A 21,461-nucleotide genomic window follows, 5' to 3' on the forward strand; every position below is an offset into this window, starting at 1 on the left:
CACCATCTATGGCCAAAATCAGAAACTTTCTGGTCCTTAGATGTTGGACCCAAAGCACTGCTGACATTTTGCATTTGTCAAAGTGCAATACATGGTGGAGGATTTCTCTTTTCCTTATGACGCATATAGCAGGATAACCTGATTCCAGCTGGAGTCCTTCTCTTTCTGTCCACATTCACATGGCATGAATGCTCTTCAACCCCACAAAAAATGAAATCCAACGCCCAAGCAACAAGTGCAGCACAGACAAATCATGTTATGTTGAAACAGACAATCTGTTTCCCCAACAATGATGTGCTTTAAACAGGCACAATTACTACCGTAGGCTGTCAGCTCCTGAGCTGTTTGACACTTTTACTTCTTTTTTTTTTTTTTTTTTGACACTTTTACTTCTAAACGAAGCTGATACCTCAGTCTAAGGCAGGCAGAACTAAGGGCTCACTTCTGGGCTGACCTCAGCACCCCCATGCTCTGTAGCTGATGCAGGCTTCACAATCACCCTAGGTCTCACCAGCCAGGCCATGTCTCTGCACCAGAAGAGGGGCATGGACACAGAACAGCCTCATGGCATGCCACATGTTACACACACATTCTGTGAAATCTGAGGTGGCACCAACTGAAGCTACCCCATCATCTTACGTACCACCAGGAAAAGAGTTGCCAAATAAATTATGATGTCACTTGGACCTATGTCACTTTGCATAGCAAAGAGCTATGCAGCCCAAGACAGACCATAAAATACCCTAAGCTTATGCCAAAAGCAAAACATGCACAAACCAGATACTTAGGACTACATCACACTATATCTCAGCTCCATCCCCAATGCCCTTGAGTCACACACAGCACTCTGGAGCGTGTGGAGCAGTGAGCCAGAGGCCTGGCCCATGGCTCGTGCTACGCCGCAGATGTGAGTGGGCGGCCCAGCACCAGAACATCTAGCATGGAGCCTTCAAGAGCTCAAGGCAGCCAGGTGGAAACACAGACCACGTATGGAAAAGAAAACGGTATTAAAAAACTAAAAACTATCATTAATATTCTCCATGATCTAAGAGAAGAAAAGCATAGCCAAGAACAGGACGCCATGAAAAAAGAATCATCAGAGAACAAGCATTCTTTAAAATTAAAAACAGGACAGGAGTGAAAAATCCCACTGATGAAGAGGGGAGATGACGCAGTCCTCCATAAAGTTTAGATCAAAATACCAAAGGGAAAGAAAACAGAGAAAAAAATAAAACAAAGGACCAGTCATGAGGTCCAACAGGCAGACAGCAGGAGTTCCAAAGCAAGGAAACAGAGAAAAACAGAGCAGAGGACACTAAAAGGGAGGAATTAGGACGAGGCCCTCAAATTACAGACGTGTGCTTTCAGTTTAAAAAGGCCCACCGAGTCCCAGCACAATGATGAAAATAGACCCACAGCCAAGCATGGGTGAGGGGCGTGCAGACACCCAGGACTGAGGAAACCTTCAAAAATGCCAGAGCTCAGGATCAGGAGGCGGTAAGTTAGCACTGCTCTCTGATTCCTGAGAAAGAGTGATGCCCAGCCTCCACCTGTGTTCTCAGTCACATGTTGGGGGGTAGGGGGGGCATTTCCAGACACCTCCCGGGTGCCCTTTCTAAGAAGTTATCAGACAGAGAAGGACATAAGAACAGGAGGTAGCGCCTGCAAGGAGGGAGGGGGCCCCGGGCACGCGGGAATAAACGGAGAGAGCTTGGCCCATCAAGGGCCATCAGGTCCACGTGGGCGCAGAACCACAGCTCTGGATGGAACAAACAGTGCTGGGCATGTCTGAGCACAATGGGGGGACTTTCAGGAAATCACAGGACTTTCAGGGTGAAATCATTTCGAAGCACTTTCCCTAAGCAAAAACACACCAGCAAACAAAAAGAGACGACCCTAGGGAAAGCCCTCAGCATGCCCTATGTGGCTCCTGGATCAGCACCCATCATGCTGTTGCACTAATGCCACAGAACCACTGAGACAGACGTCAAAACAAACCGTTCCCCACTGCTCCTGGCATGTTCACAGAATTACTGGGCTCTAAAGTCTGCACAAATCACTGATGAAAAAAACTAAAAAAAAAAAAAGTTGTCAAGACTCCTCCTTGCTAACGGCAATAACATATTCAAAGCAGTTCAGATTATCTTGAAATGTAAAAATAAAACTTTCAAGGAAAAGATTTAGCACTAAAGTAAATGTAATACCTGGGTTAAGAAAGAGCCACAGCTCTTTCTAAGCCACTAAAATTCTACAGTCTAGGGGGTGCTTCAAGGGTTCGGGTCATCTTCTGCTATTTTCTCTATCCTTCACTTTTAACAAAAAAAAAAAAAATCTTTTTGTTAAAAAAAAGTTTTTTAGTTATTGCAGTTTCTCAACAGTGAGTCTGGAAAAACAAGTAAAATCCAGACACTTCGTGTGTATGTAGTTACATGCTGATGTTAAATTTGCAGTCGCTTGCTTCCTGCACACCAATCTGATCCCCTCGGTAGCCAGTGAGGAGCACCCATGACTCCAGCAAAAACATGATCAGCCCCATGGAAAAGAACAGGAAGTGCAGGCTCCTATTTGCAGTACATGTTTACATACTGAAAGCATCTCAATCCAGCTACATAGGCCTTCCTATAAAAGAAGCCTTTCATTTGTATCCTGGAAAATACCGATCCACAAAGAGTGAAGCTAGAGACAAACAGGACTGAGGAAACAGTGGGCAGAGTCCACAGATCCTCCGGAGCCAGGGAGGCTGGCAGGAGAGAGCCTTCTCTGTGGCCAGCATGGCCGTCCCATCAAATCCCAGGAAGCAGTTTGACAGCTCTGGTCCCTGATGGGTAGCTGTTAACTTCCACATAAAAAAGACCCCTTACTTAAAGGGCAATTAATTTAAGCTTCATTTTTTAGAGTTCTGTGGACAAAAGGAGAGGCTTAATCCTCAGATGACTTTCCTTTTCTTTTTTTTTTTTTAAAAAAAGCTTTACTGAGGGGATTCCTGGGTGGCGCAGCAGTTTGGTGCCTGCCTTTGGCCCAGGGCGCGATCCTGGAGACCTGGGATCGAATCCCACGTTGGGCTCCCGGTGCATGGAGCCTGCTTCTCCCTCTGCCTATGTCTCTGCCCCTCTCTCTCTCTCTCTCTCTGTGACTATCATAAATAAATAAAAAAATAAAAAAATAAAAGCTTTACTGAGTTGTAATGGGCGGTAAGCTGTGCCTATATAAAGGGCATGATGTGAGAAGTCTGGGCATATGTGCATGTTCAGGATACTATACCACTCCCAAGAGTTTCTTCCTCCTCTCCCCAAGAAGCCACTCTGTGGCTTCTGTCACTGTAGACAGTTGGCATTTCTTACAATTTCACGTAAACAGGCTCATATCATATCTACTCTTTGGCAGAGGTTTTTTTTCTAAACTCAAGGACTTGAATTTTCTCCACATGCTAGTATAAGAACAGCTCAGTCCTTTCCACTCTGGCAGGTGTCCCACGGTGTTTAAGGTACCATGTGGGTCTCTCCATTCTCCTCTGGACATTTAGAGGTTGTGGTACATATAAGCCATATATTTCTTTCATAAATTTTGAGCGTTCACGTAAATATTTATATTTGTGTGAACAAATGTTTTCATTTCCCATGGATTAATACGTGGGAGAGAACTGATGGGTCATACTTTAGAGAAAAGTTTAAGCTTTTGTAAAACTGCCAGACGGCCTTGCAAAGAGGCTGTAGCTCTGAACATACACACACCATGTGCGCGCACCCTTGCCAGCAGCTGGCCTGCTCAGGGTCTCCGGGTGCAGCCATCCTGTGGCCACACAGCACCACTTCCCTGTGGCTCTACCTGCCATTCTCCTAACGACTAGTGAGGCCAAACATCTGCTCACGTGGGATATTGGCCCTCTTAACTGTTTTCTCTGCTAAAGTGTTTCAAATCTTGGGCTCGCTTCTTAATGTTTTTTTTTTTTTTTTTATTGCTGAGTGTTGAGAGTTTTTGTATATTTTGAATGAAAACTGTTTATCAAATATGCATTTCCTAATCTGCATCCTGTCCTCCCATCTCCTCAGGGTGCTTTCAAGGAGAAGTTCAACCCTCTGATTACGTCTCACATACTCACTTTTTCTTTTAAAGATCATGTTCTTTGTGGTGCAGCAAAGAAGTCTTTGCCTAGCCATACAGTCTCATATGCTTTCTTCAAGCACTTTTGTCGTTTTAGGTTGTACGTTTAGGACTATGATCAGTTTGTTTTTTTTTAAAAAAGATTGTATTTATTTATTCATGAGAGACAAAGACTGAGAGAGAAAGGCAGAGATACAGGCAGAGGGGAGAAGCAGGCTCCATGCAGGGAGTCCAATGCAGGACTCGATCCCAGGACTCCAGGATCACGCCCTGGGCCGAAGGCAGAAGCTTAACCGCTGAGCCACCCAGGCAGGGTCCCCTAGGACTATGATCAGTTTTGAGTTAACTAACTATGAGAGGTGACGTTTGGTCAAGGGTTCTGGAGCCATTTGTTGAAAAGACCATCCTTTCTTCATTGAACTGCCCGCCTGTCAATTGGCTGTCTACCTGCAAGTCGATCTCTAGACTCTGCTGGCCTGCTGAAAGGTGCCCCATGCTCACGGCAATCCCACGGACCAGCGTTCCCCATAGGTTAACAGCGAGTCTCCAAGACAGGCTGCGTGCAGCTTCCAACTTCCTTCTTCTCATAATTATTTTGACTACTCTGTTCTTTCCACACACATTTTAGGGCTAGTTTGTTGATTTCTAAGGCAGAAAAATCCTACTGGGGCTTATTTTTGAGAGGAGTCCCCTCAGATGCCAGAAGGTGGGTAAGTTTAGGTGGGCTCGCTGCTATCCTCAGGCTGCCCACCCTCAGTTCTGTCATTGGAGTGTGGCGCTGGTAGCAGCTAGCTGGAGCCCTTGTGCTCACCTGCCCTCAGGCACATGGCCTTGAGACCGCCTCCTTTCCTCGGTGACAGAAGTCCCCAACCTGACACAGTAACGACAGCCATCAGCAGCAACCTATGCAAGCCCCGCATAAAACAAGCATGCAGTTTAAGCGGCGCAAATGAACAGTGTTTTGCAGTAACAAAAGTAAGATTTCTTTTTAACGTTGATCATATCTTTCCTTTATGCCTCGAGTAACCATTCAACACACACAGTTTGGGCTGTGGTTCCCTCAGGCCATTATCAAGTTAGTACCCCAAGGGTCACCCGGATGGCTCCGTCGGTTAAGCATCTGACTCTTGATTTTGGCCCAGTTCAAGATCTCAGGGATTGGGCTCCGTGCTGAATCCACATGAGAGGGATCTCTCTCTCCCTCTGTCCCTCCCACTATTCACCCATTCTCTCAAATAAATAAATAAAATCTTAAAAAAGAAAAGTTAGTACTCCAAAAGGAAAAAACTACTTTGGACTTCCAGGTGAGAGATGGATTCTCAATTTCCTAAACACAAGAATATTTTTGTCACTTATCACTTCAGGAAAAGTAAGATCCCCAGATAAGTGAAGCTTTTGCATTAACTGTTAAAACCTTCAGCTCACCCACTGGGGTACAAATGTCTTCAACTACATACCTCACCCGTGTGACACTGTCAACACCAAGTGACACTTTGGAGTCTAGGGCCGCAAGCTCAGAGCTCCAGGACCCTTCTGGAGTTGTGTGGCTTGCTTGCAGAGGACCCCGGACACCGTGTCCCTGTCATCACCAGCCAGTTACCTCCTGACTCCTTTTTTTTTTTTTAATTTATTTATTTATGATAGTCACAGAGAGAGTGAGAGTGGCAGAGACAGAGGCAGAGGGAGAAGCAGGCTCCATGCACTGGGAGCCCGACGTGGGATTCGATCCCGGATCTCCAGGATCGCGCCCTGGGCCAAAGACAGGCGCCAAACCGCTGCGCCACCTAGGGATCCCTACCTCCTGACTCCTGACCATAACTTCCATCTCCTCCGAGAGGCCACATATCTATTTTGCTAAAGCTCATTTCTTCAGAGAGAAGCTGCAGGCAGTCACACTGGCCAGAGTCACCATATCTCACACTGTACAAGCCCGCAGATAAGGGTGGATCAAGGCTCAGCACAACCAGACAGTGAGTGGGGCCCACCACCTGAGGATGGCTCAGCCCAGTGGAGGCAGATGAGCCTGAGGGGAGGTCCAGCCACGAGACAGAGCATGCTGGAGGGAGAAACAACACGCTCAGGATTCCAGGGACCTGCTAGGCTCCCATCCTTATGAGGCCCTGAAGATTTTGTGACTCCAAGGTTCTCCAGTAACTGAGACCTGAGTGCTCGTTCCAAGTTTAAAGAGCCTGAAAACTTTAGGTGAGTCTTTCCTGTATGTTCTGAAGACACACGCATAGCTTATTGAGGGATTCTCACAATGCTGTACACCTCCTGAATCAAATGAAGATTTCATCCTTTTAGTGATAAAACTATTTAAGTCTCTGGATGCAGCTACACTTTGAAAACTTAGTGAACCACACAGAGCATCACAGCATACATACTAGATACAAACCAGAGGCTTCTATTCCTGAGAATACTCCCTAGTAATGCAGGAAGCAGATTTTCCTTGTCAATCAGTGTTCAGGCACATGGTCAAAGGAGAACCTCACACAACATAATGAGCAAGTAACAGGACCCTGGAGACATGGCCAGCCAGAATACATTCCCCAGCCTCCTCCGGAGCCAAGTGGGGCCAAGAAACCAAATTTTGGCCAGCAAAACATATGTGGAAGTATCTAGCGGCTGCTTTCAGAATGTTCCTTAAAAAAAGAGAAAAGTAAAAAAAAAAAAAAGAGAGAGAGAGAGAGAAGTAAACTTTTCTCTTGTCTTCATCCTGTGTCTTGCTACCTGGAATGAAAACGCGAGGACTAGTGCCCTGGCTGCCAACCTGGACCATGAGGCCGAGAGCCGCACCCCAGGGATATCAAAGTGGTCAACTAGGGGTCACCTAGGCCCCCAAGGACCTCATGGAACACAGCTGCTGGGACACTCTGAGCAGCACACGTCTTCATTTCAGCCAACTCTGGTGACCAACCAGCCGCAGCTGAGCACACCAGTCTAGACAACAGTCGGCACATAGGCTGGAGGTGGCCGGCCCATGGCCCATCTTCCATTTAGATCAATCTCAGTATCTACTCAAGGCAAATGTTTCCTTCCTACCCCACAGAGGAGAAAAGGGAGAAAAAACTTGGCATCTTACCTCAAAGGAACATTCAACATGTCTTTCATTTTTTTTGTGTGATAATCCCTTCAGGTCTATCTTTTCAACACTCACTGTAAAAGCAAAAAACAACAACAACAACAAACAAAATTATAAAAATGAAATAAAACCTTGAAGTACATATTAGTTAGCATTTGATATTTTAGCAATTTTCAAAACAAAGCTTTCGACGCTGGCGTGGCTGACTCTTTTGCAGTGTGCTCGCCTGGGAAGAGGGGCCGGAGAGGAACGCAGAAATCTGTCACACTCAGGAGTGGAGGCGAATGCAAAAGTAGAACAGAATAGGCCAAACATAAAAACAAATCCTAGAAGAGGAAGAAACGGCACTTGGAAAAAGAACAGGAGTGATGTGGATGCACAAGGGCACAGACCTGGTTATTATCGCAGAGCGGGCAGGATCTGTTCTGGCTCCTGAGAAACTAGTGCTCCACATTCTGGGCTGACGGTGCCAGACACCAGCGGCCAGCCAGTGGTGGCGCTCACGGCAGGTGACGGAAGCAGCACCAAAGCCTTCCAGCACCGCCTCTGAAGGACATGACGGGCTGTCAGAGGCCACAGCAGCACAGCCAGAGGAGACAAAGCTCCGCCGGAGGCCTCTGCATGCAGCAGGCTCGCTCCGCCCTCCTCCTGACATGGGTACCTCCTCTGTCTCCTCAAAACTAAAAGGGCACAATGAAGTTCTTATGCACTCAAACTTGAGTTTGAAAATCCAAATATCTGAGCAAACATTATGTCAAAGATAAAATAGCCACTTACAAACGTGATGCAGTTCCCAGGCCACACTGAGGTGTGTGCGTTCTATTTCCGATTCATATGTGAATGTTTCCCAAGCACTAACATAACTGATTTCTGAAGCATCTGTGCTGTTTGCAGACACCAGCAGTCTAGTAACTCCTCTTTGTGGCTAAGAAAGTCCACGACCAGCAAGGAGCTTTAATACGTGCATATTACACACGTCCTCCTCCATGCTAGCATTCACTGTCCCAGACAGCCCTTGGCCATGGACTACGGGGACTTCCAGACCCTGAAAACCTAACTGTCCAGTAGGAAGCACTTAACATAACCTCAGAAACTATTAAGCTCCAAGCCCTGCGGATGCCCAGCATTCTGGCCTGCCTCAAAGGAGCCTCCCAAGGTCTTCTCCAAGAACGCCAGTGCCCTAGGTGTTCAAGGGCACCTGCAGAAAGCTTCATGGTCAAACAGCTCAGGAAAAAAAAAAAAAAACTAAGACTGGTAGGCTGTCTGTGTACATTAGCACATTAAGGGCTCTAAGCAGTCCTGAAATGAACAAATATGTTCTTATTAACAATTCCTCAGTTTTTTGAGCCACAGAACTTTCTTCCCGTACTGTGTACAGACCTCCAGAGAACAAATCGCTCTGTGCAACATGCTTCAGGGAAGGTTCTAACCCTGCAACACCCAAGACTGTAGCCACTAACCACATGTGACTACTTAAATTTGTATTAATTACAACCAAACAGAATTAAAAATCCAATTCTTTGGTTGCACTAATCTCATTCTAAGTGCTCAACAGCCAGATGTGGCTAGTAGCTGCCATGCTGTACAGCACAGACACAGAACACTTGCTCATCACAGAATTCTACTGGACAGTACAATCCTAAGTGGGCCTGGCAAACTAGAGGCTGCCCTCCGCCTGTTTGTGTACATGGCTTTGTTGGCACATAGCCATGCCATTTGTTTACATATCGTCGATGGCTGCTTTCCACCCCAAGGCAGCAGAGCCCAGTCGTCTTGCCAGAAACCCTATGCCTCCCAAAGCCAAAAATATTTACTATCTGAATCTGTGCAGAAAAAATGTGTGATCCTTGTAAAACCAACAATTGTTCACCCACCAACACGTCCTATCAGATTCCTGCTGGGCGCAAGGTCAAATTCTAGGCGCTGGGAACAGAGCAACAAATATGACAAATGGGTCCTCACACTCTCAGAGGTCACTGACTGTGGCGGAAAAGACCCTTCACTCGTTAAACTGTTCTCTCCTAGGCCTCCCTAATTTTGTAAAGTGGCATCAGGGTCGATGTGCATCTTGAGAGATACGAGAACCTATTTGGTTTGAAGTATTTTAAGCTTAAAATAGCATCTTACAGGAAGGAATTACTAAAAACAAAACAAAACAAAACAGTCAAGTGTTTCCTTTCTGGCAAAACAAAGGACACACCACATTTTGAGGCTGCACACCTCCCTATTTTCACTAAGTGAAGCCGCTCGCTGTTCCTGCCTGGCTTCCTCTGTCAAACTGTCAGCAAACAAATAGCTTTTATGTTTTCCCAATCAGTATTTTTTAAAACTGACCCACAATGACATCTTCCCCTTTCTTAAACAATAGAACATACGAAGTCAATGAACACAGAAAAATGTAGTCAGCATTTTCCCTGGCCACAGAACAGCAACGTGCACCTAAATGTTCCAGGACTGAGTAATATTAGAATTTACAAAAAAAAGTAGAGAGAAAACCCCATCTGGACTGATAACGGAAGTGACTCATCCTTGGACAGGAGAATATGAAAAGCAGACGAACATTATCCAGCTGTTTGCAAGTAACAGGCATCTAGAAGTCTAGGGCTGCAGTCTGAGATGCCTGTCTAGGAGCAAACGATGCCACCACCCCACCTGTGGGCAGCGTGGACAGCTTGGGCACCAGCACCTAGGGACGACTCTGCTACTTTGCCTGTAGTGGTACTGTCCCCGTGGAGCACCTGTGGTCACAGGGGGCCCCCTGAAGTGGGTGTGGGGGCAACAGTGGCTGACATGGAGTGGGGCTGTGGGACCTTTTTTTTTTTTTAAGATTTTGTTTATTTATGCGTAGAGACACACACACATACAGAGGTAGAGACACAGGCAGAGGGAGAAACGGGCCCCATACAGGAAGCCGGACGTGGGACTTGATCCCGGGTCTCCAGGATCACAACCCAGGCTGCAGGCGGCGCTAAACCGCTGTGCCACCGGGGCTGCCCTGTGGGACCTTTAATAAGGCTTCAACGATGGTGAAACATGTTCTTGATTTTGGAACTTAGGTTAAAGACCATGATTAGAAAAACAAAAACATGAAAACGGCTTGTAATATTAACTAAAAAATTACAAACTGTATAGTTGGGTTTTTTTTAATTAATTAATTTATTCATTCATGAGAGACACAGAGAGAGAGAGAGAGAGAGGCAGAGACACAGGCAGAGGGAGAAACAGGCTCCATGCAGGGAGCCCGACATGGGACTCGATCCCAGGTCTCCAGGATCATGCCCCGGGCTGAAGGAAGCACTAAACCGCTGAGCCACCGGGGCTGCCCCTAGTTGTTAAGAATAGGAAAGAAAGATGAAAAGTTATCAAAACTGACAAGGATCATTGTGCTTGCTGGTGGAATTATGAGCACTTTCCCCCAAATTTCCATAACGTAGTTTCATGAGTTTAAAGAGTATTCGTTCCTATATGCACACGAACTTCTATTTATGATCCACTTCTCTCCTGGTTCATACAGTGACCCCTGTCCCATATACCACCCCAGTCAGTCCTGCAGGCAATTATCTGGTATATAGAAGCCTCACAATTTTCTGAAGAGTGCAAACAAACACAGCTAAGTCTGAGGGGCTAGAAATCAATCCACCATGAAGGGATGGGATTTGCACTGCCCACAAAGACTCCAAGACAAAAAGGCCACAGCCAGAGGGGTAGTCGGAAGGTAGACCGGGTAGGGAGGGCTCCTATGTGGGGAGAAATGGGCACCTGAGTCTAAGCCAGCCTGCTCACTCATGCTGAGCTGAGAAAGCAAAAGTGGGATGTGTTATCCTTTTAAAATTGTAACTTTCCTTTTCTCATTCAAGACGCACATGAGGAATCTGCCTCCAGTCCTGCAAGTCAGACCACATGGCCTTCAATAAAACATCTAATTGCACTGAACTATCACTTTTATAATTGGATCCATACCTAATTTCAAAAGCTAATACACGAATGTAATTGGAAAAGGCAGGAAGGAATTCCTGTGGAAGGCATTGCTCTAGCAGCACAGGCAGGGGTTCCAAACATCCTGAAGCAGGACTGGACATCCGAAGGGGGGAGGGGCTAGCAAAAAGTCATAGACAGTTTAGGACTGAGCTGAACCCAAAGGCCTCTCAGCCAGCAGCGACAAACCCATGAACACATTCTCACCATCAAGTCCTGGGAGCTGCCACACTCTAAAGTCATCTTCACTGCCATGCATCTTCAAGTGACTCACAAGAGTGGACTGTCATGTCATACTTATGTATCAGACACCTGTAGAAAACAGCTTAGTGTGTTCCACAAATGAGTCACTCCTTTGAAACTTCTTCCCTTTCTATTCTAAACTCTTCTGGGAAAAAAACAGGTAGTTGGTACTTTTCTGCCTCAGAACTTTTACTTGATTTCGACATCTCTCCAGTCAAATAGTTTAATTTCTATGTGCCCCACATAGGAGACTGCTTCAAAACTTAGAACTATGCTACAAGCCATCACAGTCAGGAGGGAATCATTTATGACTTTGGGAAAGGACGCAAGATCATCCTCTGGCATGAACACTTCCTTTTCCCGAGTCCTGTACAATACAACTCAATGCTTCCTACTTCAAGAAACCGAAGCAGAATAACATTTAAGATGTTTCCTGCTTAAATTTTTATTACTGAAATCTAGCTTTCACTTACAAATTGAAAAAAGTGTATCTTAAAAGTCTCAGCTGAATAATAACGTTCCTCAAATATTGACTCACTTTCTCCCTTTCTCTTGGTCGTTCACATTAGTGGGGATCATTTTTAGGAGCAGTTCTTCAGCTGTTGTTAAAATCTGAGCATTCACAACTACAATGATTAACCTGAGCTTCCTCTCTGACAACTTTCTAGGATAGAACATATTATATTTAAGAATTCCCTAATTTGTTTTTCTTTGATTTTTTTTTTTTAGCATCTAGCTACCTTGCATTAATTTGTTAGTTCTACAGAAATAGAAATAGAAACAAGAGTAGTACATGGCATGATCTAGAAAACATAAAGCTGGTAAAAGGTATTTCTCAAGTAGCAAAAACAGGAAATGAACATATACACATTCCTTTTGAATGGTTAATGATACAGCACTAGAATCTAAGAGCCTAAGGATTCTCATTTATTTATATATTAAGGCAAGCATTTTATTCAGCATTGGTATGTACCAATATAACCGTAAGTTACAGACTAACCATAAGTGACACAAAATTTACAAAGTTCACAGAGCTGTGACATGTGAGCTCAACTTCAAAGCGAAAAGCCCATCTGGGCAGAGGGATGTGAGGATCGAGGCCCAGGCAGGACAGCACACAGTGTCTAACAAGTATGCTCTCAGCTGGAGCCAGGAACTCAGAATTGTGAGAGACCAGAGTAGCGACATGAGGACAAGTCACAAGGAGGGGAGGGCATAGATGAGGCTGGCCCACAAATCCCACAAACCCCACAGCAGGCTTCCTCCAAGCAAGTCAAGGTAAGCCCATGGGCTCTGCTTTCAGATGGGCTCAGTCTGAAATGTGACACTTTTCAGCTTGGTGACCATGGGCAGTCACTGAACCCCTGAAAAAGAGGAATACAGGTTCCCACTTCACGGGACTGTGACATCAATGAGGTGCACACACACTGTCAGGGTGGACCTGGGGCTGATCAGTGCTGTGACAGCAGCTGCAGCCATGAGCACCATGACAAGCTTCCTAAGTAAAGGTTACTGTGGTCCAGCTGCAGGTAGGTCCCTGCTTGGGGATGGACTGTACAGAAGAATCCACAGACAGCAGGGGGACCGAAGCCTGATCCAGGATGGTGGCCTCAGTGAGGGGAAGAAGAATCTGGGACGACCCCGCAGAGCCACAGCCCCCAGGGCTGTGAGGCTGAGCCTGCTCATGTGGACCTGCAGGCGTGGCTCCAAATGCCTGAAGGCTGGCACCAACCACAAACACTGGAGACTCATTTCAAGGGCGGCCATAGAAGTGATGGGTCCACTCTGGGCACACGGGCAGAAGCACCAGCAGGCCACCTCAGTGGAAATATTCACAGGGATTTTGGGTCCCAGGCAAGGGTCTCAGCTGAATTCTCAGATATGAAAGTCATCAACAGATGAAGAGAAGACACTCAAAGTGGGAGTAGATGCCAGAGAGGAGTGCAGACAGAACTAGCATCTCAGGGGCAGGGATTTCATAGGATACGAGCAGACAGAGAGGCAAGAGGAGAACTGGGAAGTGTGTTACCAGGAAACCAAGGGAACAAGCCACAGCAACACTTCTCTATGTAGGATGGTCCAAAGTTTAAGAACAGAAAGGAAAAATAAAAAATAAATAAAATAGATAAAAACAGAAAGGAACCAAGGGAGGACAGAATGGTGGTGGAGGGTCAGATATGCCAAGGGAAGATTAAGAGCAGATAGGTCTGTCGTGACCCCTCACAACAGCTTCAGAGAGGAGGATGCTGAAGTCAGGATGCAGGGAGTCCCAGGTCACACAGAACCACCTGCTCTTCCTGGAGCTGGGCTGCGGGCACACAGCATGTGTCACGTGATGGACAGAGATGCATGCAGCAGACAGGACAGGTCGGGGGCTCCTACAGTGGCACTTTGCAAAATGTGTCATAGCTGGCTTGGGGGACAGCCCCACATCTATGACATGTACGGACTTCCACGGTGTAAGTACTTCCGACCATGGCTGGTTTCCAGCCATCAATAGGACACTGAGAGGCTGAAAATCTCCCTGCACTTTTAACAACTGGCTTTGAGGGCCAGCACGTGCTGGCTCAGTACACCACCGAATACACTGCAAGACACTCCTGCTCCACAGGAAGTGGTTTGATAGTAATTCGAGGTAAGGCCTGACAAGTTACAGACGTTCACTGTAAGCCCTGTAGCTTCTCTCCATGGGGACTGAGAGACAGCTGAGCCCTGCTATCTGAAAGATGCCACTGCGGGATGGACCAACCTAACTCTTACCTCTCCAAGTCCCTCCTTCTTTAGGGGATGACGAACAGTCACTTAGACAACTCTGTTCTGTGGTTGAAACGAGAATCATTGGCTGAGGAAGGCTGCAACAACCAGCTTTCAAAAAATAATAATGCATGAAAGCAGCAAAAAAAAAAGTGAAAAGAACAACTTACTTTGAAATGTACCCCAAAATGCAATGTCTTCATGGATGGAGAGGCAGACAGAGAAGGACAGTTAGAGAATAAGCAGGTAAAATAAAATGGAACTACGGAATCTGGAAGGTAGGTAGGTATTCACTGTAAAATTCTCTGAACTGTGTTTTATTTTTTATTTTTTTTAAATACTTATTTATTATTTATGATAGACATAGAGAGAGAGAGAGAGAGGCAGAGACACAGGAGGAGGGAGAAGCAGGCTCCATGCCAGGAGCCTGACGCGGGACTTGATCCCGGGACTCCAGGATCGTGCCCAGGGCCAAAGGCAGGCGCTAAACCACTGAGCCACCCACAGATCCCTGAACTGTGTTTTAAAGTCTTAATGAAATGTTAAAAGAGCCAAGAGAAAAGTTAAAATGATCAAAATGCCTCAATTCCAAATGTACCTTCAAATCCCGTGCAGCCCCAGAAAGGCAGCCAGAATCTGGGTTTTACTGTCATGCTTCTTATCAGAATTCCTACTCTAATTCTCTGCAGTGGGTTTTGCATCACCAAAAGGACAAGACTTTTGGAGCTTGACCTTGATGTAACTCTGTGTCATAACGCTGCTGCACGAGAAACACAAACACCGCAGCGGCACACAACAAAAAGCATTCATTTAGGTTAAAAAAAAAAAAAATCCCAGTTTTAAGTTCTAATATGATAAATATCTAGTTATAACCTCCATTTAACAGAAGCTCTTTGGAATCGTTCCATTTTAAGAATGCAAGGAGGACTGGAGAGCAGGTTTTTGGACACTGGTAAGCGGTCTGCTGTGCTACCAGGCTTACTGCGATTCTTGGTCTCACACAAGGATAATTCTGAAAGATAACTAATCCAACCCAGAAAACCAAATTACAGAACTCCTTTCACTGAGAGCATCACTAAAAGTAATTTCAACCTTACCTTGTATATTATACGTGTTTCCTCAGTAACACAAGTCTGGACGTGTGGGTTTGGGGAAAACTGAGCTCTCTCAGAGCGAACACAGCTGTGCTGCTCAGCGGTCCTGAGGACAAGGCCTACTACCCGCTCCCAAAGCCAGATGCTAGGAACTGCAGTCCCCTTACCTCTTTCACACTTGAAAATCTTCACATGAAAGAGCAGAGGAAAAGAGGACACTATCACTTTCAACATGTACTTTGCAGACCACCACCTTGATTGTCATCTGTTGGGAACAGCCAGTTTCTGGCTGTCCTCAACACTGCCCTCTGAAGTTTTTATACAGAACAAACGTAAGTCTGATGTCTTATTGCTGAAGACTTCCAAGGAAGCAGAGAAAAATCAAAACACAAGTAGAATACAGAAAAGACAGCGAGAAAACTCTAGTAATAACACTCGCGGTGACTTTAGGCTTTGCCAAGAGCAACCACCCAGGCCTGACAGAGCATCACGAGAAGCGTGACTAAGAAAACCAACTTCACTTGCTTGCCAAGTTCTAGGCAGAAGAAACGTATTACTTAGAACCACTGAGTGGAGACTGTGGTAGGCAGCTAATAATGCCTGGGCCACTATGCTTTGCTATATCTGATGCTAAAGCCCGCTGGTCCGTGGGCTCTCTGCCCCACAGCACACGGACAGGGAAGCAGAGTGAGATTAGTCCTATATCTTGCAATTATATTGAAAACATAGGAACAAGGGGTCTTGATGATTATGTGTCAAGGAAAAAGCACTATGGGAAAGAGGATGCTGTCCTCCCACTTTAGGAGGGTGCAGGGCACAGGTCACATGCTGGACACACCTCCTCCTCCAAAGGCACTCCTCCCAGGACGACGGTTATCAGGAGAAAGGGCAGGGGCAGCTTCAGGGTAGAAAAGTCTCTATGCCTGAGTGACAACTATCCATCCCGGGAGGGGAGGCCTTGCCATGTCTTCCAAACAACAGCCCCATCCAGGAGCTCGGTGCTCCCAGGGTCACTATGAGGGTTCACGGTTTTAGTACCAGCACGTATATATATGCATAAACACGGTACGGCAGTCAGGATATCTCTAGCACATGACTTAAGTCAGGCATGGCTGGCTCTGCGATATTGTCAGAATGGGGCTTTATTTTAAAAACAAAGTATTTATTAAACATCTGTGAAGTACAATGGGCCTGAGACATAAATAAAAGGGAAACAAAGGACAGGGAGGGAGGGGGTGGTGGCCTTGAGTGCCCTGGGGCTCTGGATCAACGTGGCCCTCACTAGGCCTACACATCACCTGCACTGGTCTCCTGGGAAGTCCCCACACCACCACTCCACCCACCAACTGTACACTAAGTGCCACTCTGTCACTGTCCAATGGTGCAAGAACCAAGAGACTCAGCATCATCTAAGATGTGCCCTCTGTCATCTCCAAAGCAGCGCTGTGCAGTATAGTGGCCACTCTCTACACTGAGCTATTACAGTTCCAAGTGAAAGGAAATAAACTAAAATTTCAGGTCCTTGGTTGCATGAGGCATGTTTCAAGTGATCAAAGGCACATGTGGCTGATGACGGCATTAGTGCACAGAGAGAACATCCCATTATCTCCATAGAAAGTTCTACAAGACAGTGCTGCTCTAGAATTTAGGACTTGCCGTGGTGTGAGGCAGGGAAGAGTGTAACAACTGTCATTTTCCCCCTTAACAAACAGTGTTTGAGATTCTTACAGCCAAGACCCGCTCATGTATTACTTACAGAATTTAGAAACAATGTACCTTACTAAAAGACTATAGGTGATGAAAGATCTGAAAAGTATATAACCCAATAGCATCACAAAGATCTGCTTTCCACTGGTGTGCACCTCTTCCTCTCTGAGCCCTCGCACAGACTCACCTTTGGAGTGTTTCCCCACAGTCCTCTTGGGCAGCGACTCCTCTGTGGAATGTGCTGACGTATGTAGTGCATTCTCCAAACTATTACTCACACTGCTGACGGGGGCCTCGGTTCTTGGAGTCACCTGGGAGGACAAAAAAAAAAAAAAAAAAAAAAAAATCTTATTTTCTTCCATTTGGTTCACGTGAAATGATTTTTTGTTGTTATCAGAAAGTCACTGATGTTTATGGTAGTTTCAAGTTTTATATAAAATATAAATTTTCTATAAAAATTTACATAAAATATAAATTTTATATAAATTCTTTAAAATTTTTATATAAATTAAAAAATTTATATAAAATGTTTATATAAAAATTTTTAAACACTACACGGTAGTGTAACAATTAGTACTTCCCACAAAAGAGGAAGACATCACCAATTTCCTAGGCATCATGGAAACTTGAAAACAGCCAGGTGAGCGTAAGCACATGTGGGAGCTGGTATCTGCACCCGGGCCCCACTCGCCAGCGTGGGAGCTGTGTCAGCCAGCCTTCCGCGAACTACATACCTCTCTCTGAGGTAAAAACTTGGATTTTATTTCTTCAAATTGTGTAATCCCCTATAAAATTAATTACATAGCTGGACCTGACACTGTCCTATAAATCTTAAAGAAGTCATAAAATGCTCTAAACAGAACAGCCAGGGAGAGAGCACGACCGGATCCACGCGGGGTACATGTTCTAACATGACATTACCATCCCACTTCTAGGACTTCATCGCACAAAGTACCCAGGCAGGGAGGGCTGACGCGACAGCTGTGACAGAGCTGTGGCAGATGCCGGTGGGTGCAGGCGGCTGCGGCACTGCGGGCACCGGACATAGCAGCCGTGCGGCGCGCAGCTGGTTCGCACGCCCAGTCAGAGCGGGGCTGCGGCTCCTGCGGCTCCTGCAGCTCCCGGCAACACGCAGATGGAGGCCAGCGGGCAGCAACCCGGGAAGCGCAGGGGACCTCGGAAGAGAGAGGAGCCCCCCGGGGGTGCCTGGGTCAGGGGCAAGAGCTTTCACTTTCCCCCCTCAACACGGATCAGTACCTGAAATGCTTACAGCCAACATCCATTTAGAGCTTGTAGGATTCAGAAGAATGAAAGTGACCTATAGTTTTACCTCCTCAGAATCACAACTTAATGTACGTCAAAATTTCAAAGAATGGTAAAGTTAGGATTTTAAAGGTTATCAAGAGAGGGGTGAGTTTTAAGAAGTGAGAAACACTACACTCCACACACAAGGAAGGGGACAGGTTTGGGGGAGGAGGGGGACTGCTGACCTCCATCCTCATGTGGAGACAGTTGTGAGAGATGCACACCTCACCGGCCCTCAGTTTTCCAGCCCGTTAGTTGGCTTCCTTACCTGGAAGGCAGAGGACAGCCCACGGAAGGCACAAGAGGGGGCAGGGGGATGGGGGGCATGATGGTAGAGGCACAGAGCCACCAGGAGAGGACAGAGACGCCGCTGTGCCTGCAGCACAGCAACAGTCAGTTCCAGCCAAAGAGCATCTGCTGGGTACCTGACAAGCCCTCTCTTCTTCAGGCTGCATCAAAGCCACAGCGGGGAGGCCTCCCCCAACACACAGCACAGGACCTACATACAAGTCCTACACCACACGAGAGATGCCACTCGAGAAAAGCCAGCCAGCACAGTCTAAATGTGCAAGTTCACATAACTCAAGGAAATAAATCCTAACCACCCAATACTCCTCCAAAAAGTCAGTTTTTTGGACATTACCAAGATTTTATTAAGACAGCTTAAATTTTAAGTTACTTTTATTTGTAATTTAACTAAGTTGGATTATTTCCCTCAGATTTGGCAAAGTTTCATCTAATGATCTGAATATTCCAGAAATGAACTTCTTTCTTATTAAATAAGATAACACAAGCAATAGTTGAAGTAATTCCTGAAAGAGCAAGATTTTTAGTTCCAAATAGTAAGGATTACTTGGGAAGGAACTCAGGAGGTTAACATTTTTTTTAAGATATTTTATTTATTGATTGATGATAGACATAGAGAGAGAGGCAGAGACACAGGCAGAGGGAGAAGCAGGCTCCATGCAGGGAACCCGATGCGGGACTCGATCCAGGGACTCCAGGATCACTCCCTGGGCCAAAGGCAGGAGCTAAACCGCCGAGCCACCCAGGGATCCCAACATTTTTAACTCTTGTAATAAACTTAACCACAGCAGATACCACCAGGTCTGGCCTGACTCACGGGAGCCTCCATGCTCCCAGGCCACCTTGGTCAGTACATCTAAGTCCTCGTCTGAAGAATGAGGCTGAACTGTCAGAACCACCAACCAGAGAAGTGCTAACCTTGCTAGCGACAAACCTCTTCGGCACAAACAGATGCCAGCACAACCATGAGGTCCTGCACATATACCAGTGCCCACCCTAAAGCATCCTAAAGACACAAGAAGAAAACCAGCCTTCTGACTCCGCCTCTGGGATGCAGATGCAGGGGTGGGGAGGAAAAACGCACCACGGCCAGGACACTTCCAGTGAGCACAGCCTGTAAAGTACCAGCAGCTGGACTGGATGGGTGGTCCTCAACCCTGATGCATGCGGAACCTCCAGGGCCCGGCAATAACAGTGTCACCCAGCCCTACACAATCAGAATTTCCAGAGTGGGGCCAGAACACTGGTCACCGTATTCTTTTGTTTTGTGCCCGGTGCACTTCAGCCAGGGTGTGAAGCACAGGAGGCTCGTGGTCTGGTCCACCCTGTAAGGACCAGGTGTCACCTGAGGGGACAGAAAGGTTCTTTCATGGGCTGACAGGAAAGCTAACAGGTATTAGGTCCACATGCCACAGCTTCCAGAAGGGGAAAGCCTAGGAGTTACCCTATGGAAGCACATGCCATGCTAACAATGTAAACATACGAAAGAAAACTCTAAAATTATAACCAGCAGAAAAGAAGTATCTATTTGGCTCACTGTGTTTTACCAGAGTGTCTCTTCCTGGTTTTCCAGATGCTCACTTTTTCCAACCGAGCCTTTATCTTGACTTTGCTCCTTTGTTTACATTGAAAGCTCTCTTCCCCTGCATTTCCCAGAAATGCTGTGTTTGGGGTTATTTTTGGTTAAGTTAATTTGCCCCATGTGACCTCCACAGTTCAACTCAGATGCTCTCTGACTCACGCTCACAAGCAGAGCTCCAGTCATGAGCCTGATGGACACAAGAATAAAGACTTGATCAGTTCCAAATGTCGCCTCCTGCTATGGCTAGAAGGGCAACAAGAAGATGCTCTCCAACAATGAGCCTGACTCTGCTGTTTCCCTGAAGTTCAACGTCCTCTGTCCTGTGAGTACCACACCTTCTCACTCAATGGACACTCACTCTGCCCCCTGGACCAGCTTGTCACTGCCCTACCTCTACACAGAATCTGCCATGACCTACGGGGGTCCTGCCATCTCTCACTTCTCCCCTCTGCCCAACCCACTGCAGCCACTGGGCCTGGAGCCAGGATCTTCCTGGGGTGCCCCTAGGGGTCCTGTATCTATCTACATGGCCCCCTCAGGGATGTCACGCTACACTCGTGCAACCTTAGTATAAGGACCTCTCAAAGCTCAACGAAGTGGGGACTTTTTTGTCTGTTTCATTTGCTGCTATACCCTCTGCACTTCAAACAGTACCTGATGGGTATCTGTAAAATCTGATCATTTTACCAAGTTTTAATGAAATCAGGATTAACCTGACAAAAACAGTTCTCCTTCAAAGAAAACCATCTGCGTTCTCATTTATACACAACACTGCCAGCATCTCACCAGATCTAACACAGGACCAACAGAGCTGTGAGCATGAATGAAATCGGATTCTGGAGTATGTTTCTAGCCATGAGGCACACACTCCAGTCCAGTGCCCCTCGGGGAAAGCAACGTGGTCCAACATGTGCCGCACACCCAGGGACATGGTGACAGGCCAAAGCGCCCGGCCCTGGACGCAAGCAGCTGGTGTCACAGCTCTGAGCGCTAGCTCTCTGGCTGGCACAGCTGTGTGAACGGAGATGAGCTCTTGGCCTCCAAACCCATGGTCTTCTGGTTTCTAAAGTGCAGGTTCTGATGTCGAGGGTCAGATAGGACCCAAGACACTGCATTCCTCTCAGGTGCTGCGGGCGCTGCAAGACTGTTTCAAGATGAAGAGGCTCACCACGGTCAGAAGCCCAAAAAACAACCTCGCCTCGGGTGGGATGCAAAACAGGAACTCCAGCACTGCCCAGAAAATGAGATCAGATGAACTCTGAGTCCCCTCCCAAGGGTAAGGGTTGAAGGTGCCAAAGTGTCACACATCAGC

General features: G+C 46.5%; 1 protein-coding gene across 4 annotated transcripts in view; it reads right to left on the reverse strand.

Annotated features, from left to right (window-relative positions):
- Positions 1-21,461, reverse strand: part of ZCCHC14 (zinc finger CCHC-type containing 14) — a 57,421-nt gene that overhangs the window by 16,541 nt on the left and 19,419 nt on the right. For all 4 annotated transcript variants that reach the window (XM_055305153.1, XM_055305150.1, XM_055305149.1 and 1 more), the window contains exons 2-3: positions 17,144-17,267; positions 7,184-7,257 (exon numbers count right to left, since the gene is read on the reverse strand). In XM_055305153.1, coding sequence (XP_055161128.1) covers positions 7,184-7,257; positions 17,144-17,267 — 198 coding nt within the window. The remainder of the gene's footprint in view (positions 1-7,183; positions 7,258-17,143; positions 17,268-21,461) is intronic.

The sequence above is a fragment of the Nyctereutes procyonoides genome, unplaced genomic scaffold (assembly GCF_905146905.1).
Source record: "Nyctereutes procyonoides isolate TBG_1078 unplaced genomic scaffold, NYPRO_anot_genome, whole genome shotgun sequence".
Taxonomy (NCBI): domain Eukaryota; kingdom Metazoa; phylum Chordata; class Mammalia; order Carnivora; family Canidae; genus Nyctereutes; species Nyctereutes procyonoides.